This window comes from Phalaenopsis equestris, unplaced genomic scaffold, assembly GCF_001263595.1.
Source record: "Phalaenopsis equestris unplaced genomic scaffold, ASM126359v1 Scaffold000223, whole genome shotgun sequence".
Taxonomy (NCBI): Eukaryota; Viridiplantae; Streptophyta; class Magnoliopsida; order Asparagales; family Orchidaceae; genus Phalaenopsis; species Phalaenopsis equestris.
This window is the reverse complement of record NW_018164665.1, coordinates 120,999-143,529: the sequence shown is the minus strand read 5'-3', so window position 1 is coordinate 143,529 and position 22,531 is coordinate 120,999. Positions and strand designations below refer to the sequence as shown.

The window sequence follows — 22,531 nt, the reverse complement described above, 5'->3', positions numbered from 1 at the left end:
GTAATGTGAGGACTCCTTTTTGGGTGTTTTCAATATTTTGGATGCACGAACACATTTCATTTTAGCTTGATTTTGAAAGTATCAAAGCAATTAGAACCCAACTTACCATCGTGACTATTATTTGTCATTGTCATTATTCAATCAAATCAATCACGAGGGCCCTTTCTTGATAATTTTAGCACTACGAAGCATCAACATGGTCTATTTTGCGAATAAGACATATTTGACTTATTTTCATTATAATTAAAATATCTTAAATGTCTTATTCAACACTGCATCTGCTATTTGTCTTTGACTTTGAAGCAGTGCTTAACTAGGTTGAGGAGCTGAGCACCCATTGAGGTCAACAAATATCACCTTGTAATTGTAGTCAAGGAGTTTATGCATAAAATAAGATTTACTCTGGACTCAGGATATGTAGGGCATTCTTGAATGAATGCAAAAGAGGAATTTTTTTAATTGGTATAGGAATTAAGATGTCGTATATAACCTTTTTTTTCTGTTGCTAACACAAGATTTATAAGTTTGAAAAAAGATGACACGATTTATCATGTGATCATTGACTCTTAAATTTCTTATCCAAATTTTAAAGGAAACTACTTGTTACATTAAAAGTACAAGAGTTGAAATTTATACTATTTTAATCTGAACCAAAATGCATGACCAGAAAAAGTTTTTGCATGTAATTGTGGAAGTTCTTAGCTTGTCAATTTCTTCCGAGTTAAAATCTTTTAGTTAAAGAGATAGTCTACCCTTCAGATTGCCCTTTTTTATTTTCCACATAAGCATTGGGTTTTCGATAAAATTTCCAACATTCTCAATAATATAACTCTTTTTCTTGTAATAATTACATAAGTTGCCTTTGGAAAAAGGCTTTTGCAGCATTTTAAGAAGAATCAAAGGTAATTAGCCCAATAAGTTTTTGTAGTACTCATGCCAACATTTCAAAATTAAGTTTGTCAAGCATTACCATACTTCTTCCATCTTGGGATCATATAAGCAAGAAGACCTCATTAATGAATGAATTTTTTTCTCTGCTCCATTTTAAATATGAACTTGATCGAGTACTGCAAGAAACTTAAATCCTTTCCTTTATAATATTGTTTGAGAATCACAACATATACTATAACTTGAAATCTTGGTAGTAATCTAGTTTCAAACAATATACTTTTATTGTATTGAAATATTCAATGACAGAGATGTTATTTAGTTTGATTATTAAGAATTTTATCTTTTAGATGAGAGCAACATCTTTGAACTTTTAAACCAGTTAAATTAACAGCTTCTAAAATATCTTTTGCGACTGTTAGAAACATGTATAGCCCACTAATTTCCTGCATCTTCATTCTAAATTACAAACCTTAGTTCATTCAGATCCAGAGGAATATCAATAAGATGAGGACTTTTCCCTTTTATTTAAAAAGACATACAAAATCTAAGGCACGTCAAGTAGTTTCTTTCATTCAAATAATATGAGATTTATAGCCATTCAAATTCTCCTTAGATAAGACCGATTTATTTTTACCATTCATGATGGTTGCTGACCATTTGGAAGGGAAGCCAAATAAACCAGATATGATGAGAAGATTAAGAATAAAAGAGAGATAAAACAAAGGTTGGAAAGAGGACCCTAAGCATGCTTTGATGTCATAAAGAGAAAATGAAGTAGGAACGAAGCTTGCATTTGTTTATTCCTCTTATGAGTATTTATACACAAAACATCCTAGAAATATATTAGAAATTACTAATTACAAGGAATTTAAAAATCAAACTGCTATTCAAAAGTTCATATCACGGCTAACGAAAGAAAGTAGCAATCGATGTACATATTTTTGTATATTTAGCACATGAATATGTGGCTCCTTTCATTCCTTATTCAGCAATCCAATGGCTGCCAATTCTGTGAATCCATAGATATTCAGCACATTATGTAATTAAAAGAGATTAGTAAAATGTAAAGGTAACCAACATCATTCTACAAGACAAGTACTTGTTAAGAATTTTTTGTAATCAATGTGATTTCAGAATTGTGATTTGTTAATTTTTTATACTTATTCGACAACAAGTGCCGAAAGCCAATATTTTGGAATCATTATGATTTCATCACAACCATAATTTGAAACATTTTTCTATGCTCGTTCTAGAAGGATGGACAAAAGAAAAGCAATGACTATTCATTTGCTATTACCTCCAAGTCATAGTGCATTCGCAATGTCCTATAGATCATGTCACTAGAGCAATTTTCAATTTCGTAATATAGAGATAGAAATAAGGAAATCTTCCCAGAAAAACCAGCGTGAAACCAGAGAGGCCAATACAATATAGCTCCTCCTTCTATAGTGACATCCTGCAGCGGGAAAAAAAATGATAAAGTTTTAAACCAACAATGAAAATGTCCATCTAAGTACAATGCAATGGAAAAGAATTACTCACATTTGGGAAATAAAACAAAAGCTTCTTAAACTTCTGAACATTAGCTGAAGCATCCATACTTCTAGAAATTTTCTGCTTCTCAAGATAGCCAGGAAAATCCTTGTTCAAGTCTTCCAAGTTTCCTGGAATCAAGAATCTCGGATGACTGATAGTCATTCTCATGTTCTGCATAGTCCATGTTTGTCCAATTAAACTAAACTTAATCTTGAAATTGAAAAAGAAAATGGAATAGCAAATCCAAAGAGGAGTACAATAAAAAGAAGCAAGAAGAAAGTCAATGAGAAACAATTTTACCAGTTTAAGCCCTTATAACGTAGCATATTGAAAGTGTTAAAAATATTAAGTTAACCGGTACATGAGAAAACAAAATTATAAAGAGTTCTATGATGAGCAAAGGAATACAGTGGCCACTTGACTAGCTTGGAAATGACAGACATACCTTCATGGTGTATTCTGATTGATTTTTGAGTTCCATCCTAAGAAGCCTTAAATCACCTGCAAAGGCAGTTCCTGGCAGGTTGTGGATGCATCCTTCAAGTTTTGGTAGACCCTGGAATGAGGAGAAAAAAAATGGTTTATTATTCATTTTTTAAAAAAAGGGGAATAAGGTTAAAGCCCAGTTTAAAGGCTACCTTGATGACCACAAAATTAAGAATTCTTCCTGAAGTATTCCTGGCTACTCCTTTCTCTTTCTTGTGTTTCTTTTTCATATTAGGCTCGAAGAAATGATATCCAACAACAAATTCTGATAGCTTCCATCTAACTCCAAGTATTTTCAGCACTCCTTCAATCGTCGGTGTAGCATCAAGTTGTATCTGAAAAGTAACGAGGAGAAATTACTTTAGAACACTAGGTACACCGTCATGACATCATTATGCTTGGAAAAGAATGGCTTCTGAACATAGAACTGTGACTTCAGATATTTTGAGAAGATAACGAGCTGTAAAAACAAGTTCATTACAAAATTACTGAGAGATTATCATGCAAGGTTCAGTCACTAGCTGTATCAACAGACAAGAACGCTACAAGGCAATAATAGCTGATAATGATTTATAATGTTTAATATAATAGGAAACCATGGGATATCACATAATGCACTCAATACAAATCAAAAACAAAAAAAGTACGTACCATCTTAAATTTAATGGCAAAACAAATTGAGGTTTTCATCATTGAAAAGTTAAATCCTGGCATCTACTCCACAGTTACGAACTACAAGGATATAAATAATGCTTCCAACAATCTATCAAAGAATCTGCTTAAGAACTTAGTTATCAATGTACACGGTGAAAAAGGAAAGAATCACGAAACCTAGAGTTTAGTTTTCTTTTTTTTTTCAAATATAAATCTAAGACATTCATGCGTTAGGTGGGATCAAAGATAATACGGATATAAAATAGACACAAAATCAGAACAAATATATGATGAGTACAAGGCCAATCACAAATATCATATGATTTGAAGAAATTCATCATAAATAAATCTACTGAGATAGATGCCTAAAACCTTTAGATAAAAAATATAGTATACAGCTTGAACCAAACTTCTATAGTAAGCTAATCAAAATTACATTTCCATGTTTAGTGTCAAACAAGCAGCTGGCCATCAGCATTGTTTTTATTCACCCAGAAACTGCAACTATTAAGACTATAGCACAGCTGCCAGATGTAAAAACATTTCCTTGGACCATGTATACAACATTTTCAGACTAACTACAGCAACAGCACGGATGGCTGCTGATGCATCAAGCTGATAAATGAGCTTAAAAGGTGATAGGTTAAAGGGGAAAAATTAATGATGCTTCACCGCTTCAATAGAGATCTTCCTTAGCCACTAATTAAGCAGACCCAGTCTCTTTTAAAAACACATGCAAGTTTATCATAACTTATAAGAGTGCAATTACTTTGAACACACATCTAAAAGAATACAGGAAAAGCAATTCCGATAGAAGCCAACATGCTTTCACTGTAGTCAACTTTGAATTTTTCTATGATTTGCATGCATTGCAAGTAAATAACAAAACTGCACCACCACCACCGAGATAAACTTAATCCAAATTCAAGTGGTAAATTATATTTAAAAGGAAATACTGATTGTAAATCATATTTAAAATGCTTAAAATATATATTTGAAGTAAATCATAAAACGAATACAAATTTGTCAGTGATTTACGTTGACATTCAAAAAACTATATATCCTCCTCAGAATTAAAGGAACATACGTATAACTCCAAAACCAAGGATTTTACTCTATTTCCAATCAAGTATAGCAAAGCTTCAACAACTTCTTTCAATAAATGATTAAAAGCCAAAATGAAACTAATTACTATATTTCTAAATGTGAAGGTGATTTAAGTCGATAACATGAGATTAAAGAACAAAATAGCAAGATTGCAGGAATTACACAACAAAATGTAAATGGAAGGAAAAGAAAAAGTAAGACGAGATGATTGAAAGAGGGAGGGTTGTCTAGGGGCTGCGGCAGCAAAGGGAATGGCTGTGAAAGGGTTTCGGAGGAGTTGAATGGGATAAATATCCCAGTGGGATCGAGCTACAACAGGAGCACCACTCGAACTCTTGGAGAAGGTCACTAACTCGGACGAGATACATCCGGAGCACCACACATAGTCGAATACAGCCCTAGAAGAGAAACAATCATCGACAGCAAGTTAGACAGAAAAAAAAAACAGAAAGACCAAAAACTGAACCCTAAGACAACAAACAATATATTTATAATAAGTACTAGAAGTTAGAATATGAAGGGTACCGAATAGGAAGGAAATAGAATTCGTAAGAGAAAAGGCAATGGATCAAAAAAAGGTCCGCAGTATTCTAGCTGCTACAGTATCGCGACCCAAGCTCCCACGTCACATTCACCTCTACTATATGTCAGGTTTGTCAAAACGTTGAGAAGAGTTCTTAAACTTTGGGGCTGCCCTCTAAAGTGTTGTAATTGGATTACTAATTGTGTGGAACATCATAGGTATAGCCTCATGATTAATGGCAGGCTTTCACCTGGATTGAGGCGGAGTGTGGGTCCTGGCAAAGTTGCCCACTTTCATCATACCTCTTATTATTTGCTCGAAGCTTCTCTTTTTATAGCCATAAAACAAAAAGTGCATCATGTCGGGTTGCGTATTTCCAATGGAACTACCTGCATTTATCACCTCTTGTATGTTGATGATATCATACTTTTTTGCAAAAGCCAATTTGCACAAGGTCAGGCTGCTCAATAAAATCATTAATGATTATTGAATAAGATGGTCTACTATCACGTTTAGCAACGCCACGCCCACTAGAGAATGTTGCATACTTCTTTCATTTTACCGGGTCGAGGAATTTGAGTATCTTGTCATAAAGCTTGCTTTCCAAAAATTGCATAAGGAAGACTTCATGGAAATTGTTCATAATGTTGTCATCAACTTGAATAATTGGGGTGTTAGACAACTATCGCTTGTCAGACGGGTTATGCACATTAAGAAATCGCTCCTCTCTATATACATATATATATATATATAGAATCACCCACATGGAGGTCCCCAATAGTGTTCTACAGAAATTGCAGAGGAAGTGCAGGCAATTCCTTTGGCGCAAGGATCTGTCGCGTCCTAATCTCCACAACATAGCTTGGGAGAAGCTATGTTAGCCAATTCAAGTCGGATGTCTTGGCTTCACGCCACTGATGCCTGCAAAGGGCCCTTGTGGGCTCGACTTGCATGGAATTTTATGCAGGATCAAAATTCTCTACTGCATACATGTTTTAGAGAAAAATATAGAAGCAACTTATTGACTCAAAGTTTTCAACGCAACACCTTGACTACCTGAAAAAATCCTGTGTAATGGGGCCGTAACACTCAATGAAGATATACGGTGGAAGATTGGCAATGAGGAATAGCATCCAGGCTGTTAATCACTCATGGATCAATGACATGCCCATTGCTAATACCGAAAGGCTTGCTCATACCAAAAGGCTTGCATTGTTGTGGATTTCTTATTAATGAGCAGTCGAATCAACAAGCTCTTAAGGAAAGCTTTCACATCGACATTATAGATTGCATTCTTGCAATCCTGATTCATCACAACATCGAAATGGGCTATTGTGAGCTCAACAAAATGCACTCCGGAAAGACTATTATAGCCTTGGCTTATGAGGCAAGCTTCCCTCCTTCCACATGGAATTATGGATCAAAAAGTCGTGCCTTCACCCACAAGAGTGCATGTTTTGGTGGAGACTTTTACTTGTTGTTATATCTACCAGAGAATAGTTAGCAAGAAGAGGCCTTGCTGATGTTTGTATGTGCCCACGGGTTCGCTCAACAACAGAAAATTTATCGCATATTACAATCAATTGCTCAGTTGTAAGAGAGGTAACCAGACTGCTTGATAATTGGGGCATTTGTTTACCAACGTTCCAGTACTTTGATGAGATTGTGACTCATTTAAGCAACACGGATAGAGGCAATGCTGCTCTGAATCGATCTACTGCTATGTTATTCATTATAGTTAACGGGCTCGAAATGCTAAGGTTCATGGTAGTTCTTACGCAACACCAATAATTATTGATGCTACATTACTCGAAACCCTCACCTCAACCCATCACTTTCCTTTTCAGGAGCAGTGGAATGCTAGTCAACCGAATAGGTTGTCTTCATCCCTTACCTAGCATCCCCTAGCTAAAATCCCCCCTCCCTGAACGGTTAAAGGTCAACATAGATGGAGCTTTGATTTTGTCAAGAATTGCTGCTGCTAGCATTGTCATCTGTGATGAGTATGGTAACGGTTTGGGAGCGGCAGGACAAAGGTTCGAACATTGGGATAGTGCCCAGATGGAATTCAGAGTCATTTCTTTAATCCAGCTTATCAGTAAGCCCTAGATGTTTGAAACTAAAGATATTATCGTTGAAGGAGACAACAGCAACATTATCAAACTTCTAAGATCTTCCATGGAAAGCCTTGCTCCAGATTTAACTTTCCTTCGTTCAGACAAGTGGTGTTCATACACTCTTAAAGATTGCAACAAGGCATCTCATTTTTGTGCTAAAATTGCATTAGATATTATTGTTTTGTTGAAATATGTATATAAACATAGTGTTCTTTCTTCTATTCTTATAGAAGTCAAGTCATACATTTCTACATGATAAATACATACGCGCATAACTTCTATAATTATTTGTTTTTTATGCAATATGTGCAATTTCAAGAAAACCCCATATTGCTCAACATACAATCCCTAAACACTAAAAGAGTTTTGAGGAAGGGATCATCCTTTGAGATCATAAATATTTTTTAAAGCCCACACATTTTAAAGGCAAACTTAAACATTCAATTGCCGTATTAGTTTACCAAAAGAGAAAACATGTGTGCCTACTTATGAAGTCCAAAAGAGACATGATTACAACTCACGTTAGAAATGAGGGTCAAGACAACTTTCCCAAATTTCAAAACTTCAATGGGAAGTTTTTTATCATTCATTTATATCATTTGGGAAAAAAAACCTTCATGCATGGTTAATACATTGGGGCCTAAGATGGTCACATGTGTGTGATAAGAAAATTTAATAATAGGGAAAACCTACCCTTTTAGCCTCACCTCCACCAAGAATCTGATCAATTTCTGATAAGACAAGGGATGAAGCGTCAACAATTCTACTTCTGCAACAATCAACAATTTCAAACTTAGTAAGACAATCAAATCATGAGAACTCAGAATTCAAAGTCAGGTAATAACTAAAAGGTTCCAGCAGAAACTATGAAACAGAAACAGCCTATACCTACAGCTTGGAGCGTCTTTAAGTTCTTCATTAACATCATTAAAAGAAGATGCGCCCCAATCTGCATAGTTAACATAAAAATAATTCAGAAAGTCAATAAATCCACTGAATGAATTATAGACATGCAGAAGGGAGGACGGTGACTTGCCAGTGTTTGTCACTTCAGATTTTGCACAGAGATCGCAAATCAGAGAAATGCCGGAAATAGAAATTGGAATCTGAAGAGGATTTCTGAACTCGATATATACTTTTATTGCTTCTGCAAGTAAGTAACATAAATATTTAGTATACCTACCAAAAAACATTGTCACAAAATGCAAAGTCAAATATTCATACTTAAAGAACTATGTCTCCTCTCTTTAAGGTGCCTTGGGTACCTTTTAAAGCTTTAGCTAAAACAAATTTTTGTAAAAAAACATCCAAGTGATGAGGTAGCGTGTTTAAAACATAATGTAACATGCATGAATTTGCATAGTGAAATAAAAAGATCAATCACATAATGTAACATGCATAAAACATAATGTTTCAAAATTTCAAGAATGTTTGCTGTTGGTGTGATACCAAGAAAATCAATTATTTAACAGCAGATATAAACTACATTGGTAATAGCCAATGTCAGATTTGGTAACATAACACTACACGACAAATATAAACCTTGATGAATAGAAACAAACGGTTGGAGTTAAAAAGTTAACATCAAATGTATGGCTAACTCATTGACATTAAAACAAATTTAAGAGAAAATTAATCTTAGGATAATGCTGATGACCGATGGTTGTGATGATAATACAACATTTGGCCAAGTAAAACAGATAGTCTAGAACGACTCCTAAGATAATCTTGAAAAAACAGTTCTAAGAATCCACTGCAGAGTGAAGCATAGTAATGATGCATAGGTGTGATGATCTACAAACAGTAAATTTTAAAAATTCCTAGTACATTTTGAGTCTGTTTCTCTAAAATATGGTTGGCAGAACTAAGTGTCGGTGTGGGATGCACATTGTCAACCTAGTAAATGAAAATCGATAAGCTGCCTTAAAATTTTTTAGCTATATGGAGGGGATACAGACTTCTCAATCAGAAAATAAGTGTAATGCAGAACTAAACCATGAGAATTGCTGAAGATTGCTACCTTAAAATCCATAATTCCAATGCCAAGAAAAGGAAGTTTAAAAATTACGAATACCAATCAGAAATCGAACTAACAATGAAACCATACCTCCAACAACACAAACTTGACAGTCATTATAGTTTTTGAAGGACAGCTTTGACTGTGATTCGAGCCAATTTGATTTAGTAGTAGATGTCAATGGAATCATTTCCTCCTCCAATGATTTCCATAGGTTTTCATTTACATTGACCTGATTCCACACCAAAATAACAAAAAGAAATTGAATTTTACAGAGCAGAGATAAACGTTCAAGTAAATATTTTCAAGAAAGAATGTTAACTAATCTAGCTATCCATATAATATGTTACCCTAATGCAAATTAAGCAAAGCTGAGGAGATGCTTGTAGTCAATTAAAGGAAATAAAATTCAAACAAAATAAGGCCAATAGTAGAAACTCCGTGATAGCGATCTAATGGTTATAGTCAATACAAACATGACTACCATTTGAATTTTTCATCTAATAAATAATTTTACGATTATTTTCACTGTTCATAAAATAAACAATAGAAAAGCCATTAAAGACTTAAAAAAGCATTTCTACATTGTATAACTATATAAATAAGATGGATGCAAACAATGCCATTAAGAACTTTCTAGACATATAAATTGCATACTTGACATAGTATTATGAGGATCTTTTTTATAATTAATTAATTATTAGAAGGCCTCATTTCTTTTCTTTCCTTGATAAGGGTAATTTAATAAACGGAGCTCATCTTCTTCATAGAGCTCGTCGAGCTGCACCTGTTCTGCCGCTTCAACTTCTGCGGCTTCACCCCGACCGTCTTCTACAGTTTCGACCATCCTCTGTGGTTTCAACCGTCTTCTGCGGCTTCGCCTTGACCGTCTACTGCGACTTCCGCGGCTTTGACTTCTGCGACTTTTTGTTTTTCCCTCATCCTCGAGCTCAAGCTGAAATCACGGGCGCTTCAAAAAGGGGTTTCCGCACCTTCTCCCTATTCTGATTCGAATTTTGCTCTTTGTTTTGTTTTCTTCATTGTTCTTAATGTCGCACCTACATCTATTGGGGATGACTTCAGACAGATGTATGTCGCTGCCCTTGCGGGTGTCCACTTTTTAGGTACACCTAAATCGTGTTGTTTCCCTCCTTCGTTTGAGTGGACGGAAGACATCAAGAAACCTGGTAGGAAGAATGAGAAGTTTGTCATCTTTTAAACAGAAGATGAAAACATTCAACGGGCTTCCTCCTGTCGACTTAATTTGTTCTGAAAATTTCTATATGGTTATCCCAAAATGGAGCTGATTCGTAAAAAAATTGAGCTTATGCACTTAATTGGGGAGTGAAAAATTTGTGGAAATATTGAAGAGGATTACACGCGCATATTTGCTAGAAGGATAATCTAGATTGATAACAGAGCAATGAAAATTTCTAAGCCGAACCCACCAATCATTCCGGTTTGGATTCGCCTCCCTGGTATGAAATTATATTATTTTACTCAAAAAGTGTTGTACTTCATTGCCTAAAGGATAATCTAGATTGATAACAGAGCAATGAAGATCTAAGACGAAACCACCAATCATTCCGGTTTGGATTCGCCTCCCTGGTGTGAAATTATATTATTTTACTCAAAAAGTGTTGTACTTCATTGCCTAAGCTTATGGTAAGCCACTCAAAACGGACATTCTTACTTTTAATTTTTCCATAGTACTTGTTGAAACAGACATCAGTTCATCCGCTTCTGAGAAAATTTGGTTAGACACACAGTACCATAGTCTGAAATTCCATTATTTAACTCAAAAACTGTTGTACACTATTGTCCTAGCTTATGGTAAGCCACTCAAAACGAGCATTTATACTTTTAATCTTTCTCGTCCATCTGAAGCTAGAATACTTGTTGAAAGAGTTATCACGTCATCCGCTTCTGATAAAATTTGGTTGGGCATACAGTATTATGGATATTGACAAAAGGTAGTGGTTGAGCTTTTTCTTTTTATTGTTCGAACTTTCATATGTTCGGTCACTCCAGTTCTCAATGCCACCATCTACACCCCCACCTCAGACCAAAAAAACACAGTGCTCCACCAGAGAAGACAGTGGTGAATTCATCTCCTCCTGATCAGCTCCAAGTTATTGACACTATTGATCATCAAAAGGATACCCCTGAAGACGTCATTATTCTCGCAATCAATATGACAACTATTCAGTCTCCACACAATGTTTTAGCTCCCCCGTTTTTGGAATCTCTTATTGTGGGAGAGGGACATTCTTCAAACCCCACCTGCCCTAGAACTTAGCGCCGATATTACAGGTGGCAATACTTCTATTGCTTTACTACCGCCTCATCAGGTCAAGAAAGCTGTTAATGTTACTCAGGCACGTGGGGATCTTGATGTGCAATAGTCTACACCTATCCGACCAACATTAGAACAATCTATTGATCATATGAGTCAATCATCGGATGAGGAATAGCAGGTCTATACATCCAAGCGAAAGAAAAAGAATGGAGACAGGAGACCTACTTGAGCTTAGGAATCTGATAGATGATACTTTGGTTATTTCAAGCAATGGGACTCACCTTGCTAATTTGTTAGCCGGCTCACTTCCAAGAACTAGAGGCAGAGGGAGGACCAAAGTGGAACGTCCATAGCACTTTTGCGCCCTTTGGTGGCTTTTTTATCTTTTATGTTTATGTATCTTTGTTTTATTTGGGATTTGTGTGTTATATTGTGTGAGTTGGACTTTTTTTAAGCCCTCTCATACAACATTTCTGTATCTTTTCCGCTTTAATATTTTAGTCCATGGGTATATATATATATATATATATATAAGAAAAAATGTCTTCTCCAACGCTCGGCACTACTAAGGTTTTGTCCCATGTCGAACCCTAGCAACTCTTATAGCATAAGATCATTTCCTTTCCTCACATTTCTTCTCCGACGTCGTCTCTCTGTCCTCTCCGTCATCGTCGGCTCGCGTTGCTTCGACATTGACTGTGGCTTGCGTCTGCGACATTCGAAGCCGACAGAGTTTGCATCTGTTGCGTCGTCCCTATTTGATTTCGACGCTGACAGTTTCGCACGTTTCACACGTCTTCTTCGGTTCCTATCTTCTGCGCGACATTTCTGCGGCTTTGCCCATACCGTCTTTGGCTCGCCATTTCTGTCCTCTGACCAACTTGGCAAGGCTTCTAACTGTTGTGATGGAGCTTCCTTCTTCTTCGGTTGAACCTGACAAAGCGTCTTTTGCCCATATTGTGGGTAATCCTCAGGTGGAGACGGCGGTTGTCTTCCCCTCAAGTTATAAAGAATATTGTTACGGTACAGGTGACTGCTCATTTATTAAGAAACAAGCAAGAAAAGTGGGAAAGCAACATTCTTTTTCTCAGAGCTAGAAATTTCAACACTAACTGACAAATTCATGTTTGCTCTTATTGGAAAATTTCAGTGGGAGCACACACCTAGAAGTTATCAGGAAAAGTTTTGATGATTTTAAATTAGCAGGAAAGTGAAAAGTATGGCTCATGGATGAGAGACATATATTGATTCAATTAACCGTGACTGAAGACTACACTCAAATTTTCTCCAAAAAATCAAATTTTCTCCAATTTTCTCCAAAAAATATCTTAGCATTGCTGATAAATCAATGAAGCTACTTAAGTGGTCTCCTGATTTTGACCCCAATCATGAACCTCCTACTGTACCGGTATGGTTTAGTCTATCAGGTCTTAAGCTGCACTTTTTTCATCATCAGGTTATGTACTATATTGGGGTCATCATACTTGGAGACCCTATGAAGCTAGATCTACCGACTTTCAACCTAACCAGACTTTCTGTGGCCAGAATACTTGTGGAAAGAGAATACTTTATCTGATGTTATTGAAGTCTGGTTGGGCGCAACTCATAATGGATATTGGTCACAAATCGTTATGGAGCATAAACCGTCTTATTGTTCTCATTGTAATATGTTTGACATACACTTGATAAATATCATAAGTTTCATCCTAATTTGAAATCTAAATATCAAGTGAATCAGGATGGATCAGGATGGATCTAATCTCACTACTTCTAATCTCACTACTTTGGACATATTTGTTCCATCTGGAGAGAAAGCTACCACAGGACAGGATTTAGATATCACTAAAAATCAGTCTCCTACCATCCCTGTTGAGAAGGTGCAACCCGATCCTCTACCCAACATCGCAGTTCCTGATGAAGAATATCATACTACAAGTACAGATCCAAAAGTGCTTATATCAAAAGTGCCCAAAAGTGCTTATATCACTCACCGTTATTAAAGAAGACTCACTTACATGCCAAGACACACGAGTGCTCCTTTGATTCAATCAAAAATCAGAGGTTAAAGCAAGCAGTTATTTCTAATGTTCAACATCCTACACATGTTCGGCACACTTTAGACCAATCCACTGATCCGACGAGCCAATTTTCAGATGAGGAATGACAAGTCTATTCCAGGAGGAAGAAGAAAATTGGAGGCCGACTCGAGCTTGGGAATTTATTGGATGATACTTTGATCACTATTGGCAATGACGCTCATCTTATCAATTTATTAGCTGACTCCTTTCCTAGAACTAGAGGCAAAGGCAAAGCAAAATTGGGTCCCTCTCTAGCTACCTGATACTACTTTTTTTGGCATTTTTTGTTTTTTCTTTAGGTCTGTTGTAATTTTCTGTATTCTCTTTTTTTGGAGATATTTGTATCTGATGGTTATAATAGGGGAAGGGTGGCATGCTTTGGCCCTTCCACGCAATCTCCATTGAATTAAAAACCAATTGTTGAGATCTAAAGAACAGATATATACAAGTTTAGTAAGCAAAATTCCCCATTCCAATTCATTCCAAAATTTCTTCTATTAATCCGCTTGAGTGACAAGGGGGCACAGATTGAGATCACTCCATCTATCTTGAAGCCAGTGTCTTGGCTTGAGACTTAAAAATCTCTCTTGAAGCCTGTAGTAGGGTTGTTTGACTCTATCTCACATAGCGAAATTCCCACTCTCAAAATCCCTTCGCTTGAAACCTTATGATTTTGCAAACTTGCTCAAATTGGCTCCACTTGGCCAACCCTTGATTCTCTCTCATTGCAATAAGCTCCCTTATCGTGGCAATTCAAACTAAAGGAGTGGGGACGTCACAAACCAAAACATTGTGCCCAAATAAATTTGGTTCTACTTTTTTGCAATCTAGTTATATTTATATTTCTAAAGGCTAATTATTAATCACCTCTTTGCATTATCTTGGATTTCTTTATCACATTATTTTGGAATTTTTACATAATTTTGGCATTGATCTACTTAGTTATTAAATGTGCTTTCCATTATTGCAAAAATTTGAAGTGTATGAAGATAGAGCGCCCAGTGGCTTAAGTCGAACCTAAAGTGAGCACATTAAAACAATGGTTTTGAACAAAATCAAATACAATTCGAGATCTAACAAAAATCAAATAAAACTAGAAAATAACCTAAGCACATCTCGTTTTCACCGTAATTTTAACCCCTTTATTTTTAATGGTAGACCCAAAGGAATACACCATTATACCAAGGTATAACTTAATCATCAAGCAATATTAATTGATGATTTTAAATTCAAATCGCTTATAATTGCTCATTTTATGAATACAAAACCCTCCATCTTTCTCGAATAATCTAATGGGTCTCACTAAACAAAATTAAATCACTTGTAAATAGAAGGAATAAGGGCAACTCATTTTAAATATCTTTATAGCAACTTCAAACCATTCAAAGGAATTATATTTCATCTCCATAATCATCCTCATCCAAATTAGTTGGGCTAAATTTCAAAATGGTCCCCGCACAATTCGAATGTGGCTAAATTAGTCCCAAAGCTTTGCAATGCTCCAATGTAATCCCCCAGCTAATAAAATTGATTCCAATCAAAGACTAAATTGGAATCAAGTTTGTACAATTGAGAGACTACATCGGGATATTTTTTGAGTTATGATGTCTATATGAGGAACTTTTGGATAAATTTTAATAGTCAAAATACTAAATTGGAGTATTGCAAAACTCTTAGACTAAAGTGACCATAAACAAGAGAACGTTTTGGGATTTAAGTCATAATTAGCCTTATCACAAGTATCTCACAACAGTCGCATGAATCCTCCATCCTAATGTTGGACGTCCAAAAGCCTAAGGATTTTGAAGCTGATAAAGCATATAATGTAGGTTTAGATGTGTTTAACCAACACAACAAAAATGCAATCGTCAAAGCAAGCAAATGATTAATATTAACATAATTATTTACTAATTCTAATGAAAATATAAATAGCAGGGAGACCATTTTGGGATTTAATTCATTATTAGTCTTGTCCCAACTATCTCACATCAATTGTATGAATCCTCCATCCTAATTTTGGACATCCAAGAGTCTAAAGATTTTGAAGCTGATGTTGACCTCACTTTTGTCGACAACTGATAAAGCATACAATGCAGGTTTAGATGTGTTTAACCAACACAACAAAAATGCAATTGTCAACGCAAGCAAGTGATTAATATTAAAACCATTACATACTAATTCTAATTAAATAGCAAAAAAAATTATTTTGAAAAGAAATAATTTTGGTATTTTGCCATAAAATAATGATAAGAAGTTTAAGCATAGAGTGAAATTCCAGCACGACAAACAAAACGAGATTGAAGCAAACCTTTCAAAATTTAATCAAATTTTCAACTTACAACGAAATGAAGAGAAAAAAAAGTACTCAATAAGTTTAGCACAAGAAACAAACATAGACTGAAGCAAACTTGTCAAAATTTAGTCACTTTCAACAGACAAAAACAAATTAAGAGAAAAAAATAAAAAGGGAGAAGAAAGATGATAAGAAAAGTACTCAATTAACATGTTTGAACGAAGTGAAATCAAGATTTAATTGCACATTCAACCTATTTTAATAAGTGAAGAGAAGAAGAAGAGACGGCGATAGAAAATGAGGAAATGCACAATATATAAAATTCTCTCGTAAAGAAAGAGATGACTATTTCTAAAATAATTTAGGTTTTATACCTATCAATAATTTGACCACAACAGAAAAAAAATTGAATTACACATCCTAAAAAAAATTTATCAAGCTACCAAAAGAGTTATTGCATGTCTCAAATAAACCTATTTATAAAACTCATTTAATTCCATGAAAGTCAAAAAAAAAAAAAACTGAAAATCACTATAAAAATCAACATAACTAAATAAGAAAAGGATACCAAAACTACAAGGACAAGCATCACTGATAAAAAATGGGGCCGGTAAATTAAAAAATTGAGTTCTTCAACTTTATTTTTAATTTATATAACATAATTTTTTTTATTATTATTGTTTTAATTCTTAATCCTTTTACTTCAATTATATGTACTGCATACCAGTACATCTTTGCAATGCAGCCATTTGTTGGTGATACATAGTACAAGTGGAAAATAGAGACGAATAAAAAATAGGAATGCAAAAGAAAGTGTTGCTAGTTAACAAGTAAACAGGTAATTCCAAGAATAAGAACACGCACCAACAAGGTTAACATGTACAATAGTTGCTTGTCATTCATCATTGGTTACCAAGTTTTAATCCAATGCTTAACGGAAGCATAATAAAAACTGAAATAGTTAGTTATTTATGATTGAATCTCCAAGACACAGCAGCAATCATTTACTATCGAAATTGACTTTTGTAATGAAGTCATGCAAATCTGGTTCAAAAGGATTATAAGGGGATTGAGGAGGCTATTGAAATTTAAATGTACTATTGAAAAGTTTAGCCAATTAATTGATATCCTGGAACTTTTTAAATTATGAGAGTTAGTCTTAAGGTTCTCCAACTTACATCTGCAACTGATGCGTAAGTCCGATGATCTTCATAAATAACTCCAATGGATGACATATTTAAGACAGGAAGCTGAAGCTTTTTAACTTCAAAAATCTTCCCCGTATTCTGATGCATCAATAAAAGATCTATAAGCACAAATCTGAGTTCGATCCAGAAAAGGAATAAGGAAGCAAATCAATCCAAACTACCTCAACTGTTTGGAAGAAGTTCCCCAAGAATAAATCTTGTGTTGTCACCGACTGATGGCTGCATGCAAGAACCTCCAACATGTGCTTCACAGACACATCAAATATTCCAACAAAAGCATACCACCTGAACCAGATGATAGATTATAAGATATCAGAACTGGTAGGATTCCATCCATCACAAAGACCGATTATAGATACTAAACTACAACCAAAAAGAACACCATACCTACCTTCCAATATTGTAATGAACATGGTCAAGAATAAAATTCCAGGGAATTCCTCTGTACACTAAGAGAGAGTTTCTATATGTTCGAAGTGCATGTGATCTCTGCATTGTAGAGACACCCAGCATAGGAAATCAACGAAAATTTGATTCATCATCTCCATTTAATTCTAAGCAAAGTAAAGCTTATGGAAGATAGACCTACCTGATCAGAAACATAGTAACGATTACCAGCAAGAACAAGATGAAAACCATACTTGCGCAACATAGGTGGTCTAGAAAATAAATAGCTATATGAAGCCTGCTCAAGCATTACAGCTGCATGTAGAGGTGGTTCCTGGGGAAGAACAGACGTCAAGAACACAAAAATAATACACAATTGCTGAGACAATCTACATATAATACATTAGCAATGAGTACATGAGCACCCACATGCTAGCATAATTATCCTGTCAGTAAATAAAATCACCTCACTAGAAATACGAAAATAAATGCCAGCTGCCTCCTTATATTGGCCCCTGGTCTTCAGCATTTCTGCCCACCAGAGACCACATCTTGTAGCATTTCTCTGAGCTAAAGGCACAAGTTTCTATAGATAGAATAGAAAATCATCAGAATAGAACAATATTCAAGCACATGCTTAGATAATAAGTAAGAATACAATTAATGTAGATAAACAATTTTCACAAAAATGTAACGTGGAATTTTTTATGATCAAAACTTGTGCATAAGCAAGCAATAGGCCAAGTATATAGTTCCAAAAGATTAATAAAAATTGGTTCTCTTGAGAAGAAAGGAGTAAACATTATACCAGGTAAGTGTTAAAAGCAGTTTCCATGCAAATTTCTGAATCCTTCCTTGATTGATCTAGCATAAAGTAGGCAAGTCCCATCATTTCCTGCATGATGAATGAAAAAAATAAAACTGTGACATAAATGGTTAACAATCAAGAATTACATGGAAATAATCAAATAAAGCATCCATAACTAAAGCAAAAAAGATATGGGCTAAAAGCAGATCCTTGATGTAATCCAATTGAAATAGGAAAATACTTAAGCAATCCTCCTGTTCGAACACAAGTAAAAGCTCTAGAATACATGTTGTGGAATTTGTGATAAGAACATCATAATATTATTGACAGAATGAGGGGATATTTAAACAAAATTACGATGGATACAATAAAGGAAAAAAACACAGAGAGAATAAAATATATAGGAAAGAAATAAAATAAAATAAAACAAATAGGAAAGAAATAATAAGAAAATAAAAGCTAATAACATGTAAAAATTTTAATTTTCCTCTCAAGTTGAAACATAGATGTCAGTCATGTTTACTTTTTATTTGAAGTCATCGAACAAAGGACGATGGAGATTCTTGATGAGAATGTCCGCTAGTTGATCACTAGAGAGCACAAAAGAACACAAACATCCACAGACTCAATTTTTCCAATCTCTGCATGCTTGGTACGATTATGTTGGACTGGATTGTGAGCAATGTTGATTGCGACCTTATTGTCACAAAATAGCTTCAGCATTGTTCCGGACAACCACATAATATTTTTTGCTTTTCCACGTGACAGGTTTTGGCCCATAAAAATAAAAAATACCCCGAGGTGGAACATCGATCATAAATCAATCCGTCCCAATCAACATCTATATAAACAACAATAGACCGAGAGGTGTGATGGAAGAAAACTAACCTGAGCCTGGTATGCCTTTTAAATAGTGGAAAATCTGGTGGACAGTACGAAGATTATGCTCATAGGGGCAAATATGAGCGAGGTAGATGAGTCTTGTTGATAGGTACAACATTTAAAATGTCAAATAATTTTACAGTGAGATCCATAGAAACAACAATAGGTTTGCAAAGAAAAAAAATTGTTCTTTGTCAAGAGATCAATCACATAATTGCGTCCAAGTCACTTCCATGCCTAGGAAGTACCAAAAAGATCTCAAGTCCTTCATTTCAAATAGCTTAAAAAATGTCTTTCAAGTACTCCAATGCTGGGAGATCGTTTCCTGTAAGAATAAAATCATCAAACTAGACAATAAGAATAGCTACCGAGTCATTGGAGGAATGTCGGAAGAAGAGGGTGTGATCTAATTGAGCCTGAATAAAACCATGGCCCACGATCAACTTAGTGAACTTGTCAAACCAGGCACTTGAGGACTATTTTATCACATAAAGGGACTTTCGTAGCCTGCATATTTCCCTCTGGAGGTGGTGGAGTCAAAGCCATGTAGAAGAGACATGTATACCTATTTTGTAAGCTCTCCATTTCTTGACATTCCAGATTCACTACAAGTGACAACAGAACACGAATAGTGTTCAACTTAGCCGTTGGAGCAAATGTCTCCACACAGTCAACTCTGTATGTTTGTGACCACCCTTTTGCAACCAATTGTGCCTTGTTGAATTCAAAAGATTCATCAAAGTTGAACTTGGTGTTGAAAATCTATCGGCACCCTACAATTTTCCCCGAGGAAATCCACGATGTCTCATGTATGGATACGCTGAAGGGTATTCATCTCCATTATTACCGTTTTCCAGACTAGCTTGGCAAGAACAACCTCAATAGTAGCAAGGATCTGACGATCTGTTATGGTGGTAGTAAATGCTCTATATGTTGATAATAGACTGTGAAAAGATACATATTTTATCATAGAATAAAGAGAACATGTCTGATGGTGTACCTTACTTGAAGAACTCGCCCCCTGTAATAACTCATTTTGATAAATCAGATCAAAATGTTTGGCAACGTAATATGTATCCCAATTGTCGCACCTCTCAGATTTCAACTCAGTTAATTTTATAAAAGTTTACGCATCAAATCAAACAATTTGATATATAATATTATATATAAATTATGAATAGATTGAAAAATATAAAATTTTGAAGCTATAAGCATTATCAAATTAATTAAAAAACCTTAATTATCTTAAATCTCTCACTAATCTTACCGTTATTAAAGCTAACCGACCTAAATCCATTCATTGTACTCGTTGAATAAGGTAATCATCCATCCTGAGCTCTCGAATTTTCTCCTCCCCTCTCCCGTTACTCCTCTCACTCTCTTAGTTGCGTTCCCTCGGCCTCCCTCTCTTTCGGTTTCACTTGACAGAAGGTCAAGGGGGGGACTTTCAATCGTAGCAAAGCCTACAGCCGCGAGCAGAGGTGACCAAACGGCCATCTGGTAAACCGCGACCAACTCCCTGCTTATGATTTCCTCTCCCGACCCTTCCTAGACGATTCCTCTCCTTATTCGGCCTTGCAAGCATCCTGCGCCTCTAGCACTGTAGCAGAGTCGCGCAAAGGAGGCAAGCGGCCCGCACAGAGCTGCAGAGGACATTTGGGGTTTTCGGATGAAATCTTAAGGTATGAAACCTTATTTCACACTATTTGACAAAATGATTTCCTTAATTTTGTTTCCATTTTGAGATTTACCTTATTTTTCATGTATTTTTAATTTCCAGTATCCACTCGAGGCTTTGATCATGTGTCAAAAGTATCATAAGTGATGTGTGAGTTTCTGTAAGGATTTTAACTCGAAATCAATGGAAGGGAAGGAAAGTTTGAGAAGATAGAAAGAAGATTTTGCAGCTTCGGAGAAGTGTTGGGTTGTCAAGAAACCGTTTAAGGTATATTTTAGCAAATCAATTATATTTTTAGTTAAATTACCTTATGAGCCCAGATATCTCGAAATCCAAAGTTAATAGCAAATTCCAGGTTGTTTATCTGAGACGGCAAGTTTGGGACAAGCGCGTAAAAAATAATCCCAGGTGAATAATTATATGTTAATTTAAGAAGAATAAATATATTTATGAAAATCAATTGAATTTTAAAATTTAATTTTATGTTTTATAGATTATTAAGCTCAACATTGAAGTCACCGCAACCTCCAATTAGCTATCGAAGAATAAGATGAGGTGAGTAATTATATTTCTGAATTTCAGTAATTTTCTTTATTTCAAAATATATGTTGATTTCTAGGTATGTTTTAGTTCAATTGGATTTGTATTGCAACAAATTCTTCATAATGTTAGATAGAAAATAAATGCATGACATAAAAAATATACAAGGTATGATATGAAAGATATGTATAAGAAGCATGATATTTATGATATGTATGACAAGAAAAAAAGACATATTAGGAAAAATATATTTATGATAAGCACGATAGAAAAAGGTGTACATGATATAAAAAATCTGCATGAGATACGAGTTATGCAGGATATGAAAATTACATATGTCATGAGATAGATACAGAAACGATATAATGTATGTCATGAAAAATGAAATTGTTTATATATGGATTTTTGTATGTGCATGTTTAGAGAAGGGTTTCACCTCCGAATGGTATAGGCAGGGGATGTTAGTGTACCCGCATTTGTAGAATTTTGCTATTACCCTAGACAATTATGATGGTTATTTCACTAATCGTTGTACTGACAAGAAAATATCGACCACGAGTGAGTAGATCACTTACCTCCCAAGTCAATATAGGCAGGGGATGTCAGTGTACCCGCATTTGTAGAATTTTTCTATTACCCTAGACAATTATGATGGTTAGTTCACTAATCGTTGTACTGACAAGAAAATATCGACCACGAGTGAGTAGATCACTTACCACCCAAGAAAATTGTGATGTTTACATTACTAACTGTTGTGCCGACAAGATAATATCGGTTAGGGGCAGGTAAGGGTCTTTCCACGCATTATATATATATATATATATATAATATTTATTTTTATTTTTTTTGTGCAAAGGTTGATCGCCGATCAACCTCATAGACCGAGGGGCAAACTCCCTTCCAGAAATATGTGCAATTCGATCCTACGCAGGGATCGAAATCCTGACCCGAGGGACTTACACCAAATGCCGCAACCAATCAGTCTGGTTCGCGCACACACACACATTATCATTCATATGAAGTGACA

General features: G+C 35.2%; 1 protein-coding gene across 1 annotated transcript in view; it reads right to left on the bottom strand.

The window, feature by feature from the left end:
* The window catches only part of LOC110023195 (trafficking protein particle complex subunit 8), a 103,679-nt gene that overhangs the window by 37,168 nt on the left and 43,980 nt on the right, over positions 1-22,531 (bottom strand). The window contains exons 12-25 of the mRNA XM_020722485.1: positions 18,405-18,491; positions 18,063-18,182; positions 17,799-17,930; positions 17,601-17,698; positions 17,371-17,494; positions 17,180-17,287; positions 9,422-9,563; positions 8,351-8,461; positions 8,203-8,263; positions 8,008-8,083; positions 3,066-3,248; positions 2,873-2,983; positions 2,434-2,598; positions 2,189-2,347 (exon numbers count right to left, since the gene is read on the bottom strand). Of these exons, the coding sequence (XP_020578144.1) occupies positions 2,189-2,347; positions 2,434-2,598; positions 2,873-2,983; positions 3,066-3,248; positions 8,008-8,083; positions 8,203-8,263; positions 8,351-8,461; positions 9,422-9,563; positions 17,180-17,287; positions 17,371-17,494; positions 17,601-17,698; positions 17,799-17,930; positions 18,063-18,182; positions 18,405-18,491 (1,677 nt within the window). The remainder of the gene's footprint in view (positions 1-2,188; positions 2,348-2,433; positions 2,599-2,872; positions 2,984-3,065; positions 3,249-8,007; positions 8,084-8,202; positions 8,264-8,350; positions 8,462-9,421; positions 9,564-17,179; positions 17,288-17,370; positions 17,495-17,600; positions 17,699-17,798; positions 17,931-18,062; positions 18,183-18,404; positions 18,492-22,531) is intronic.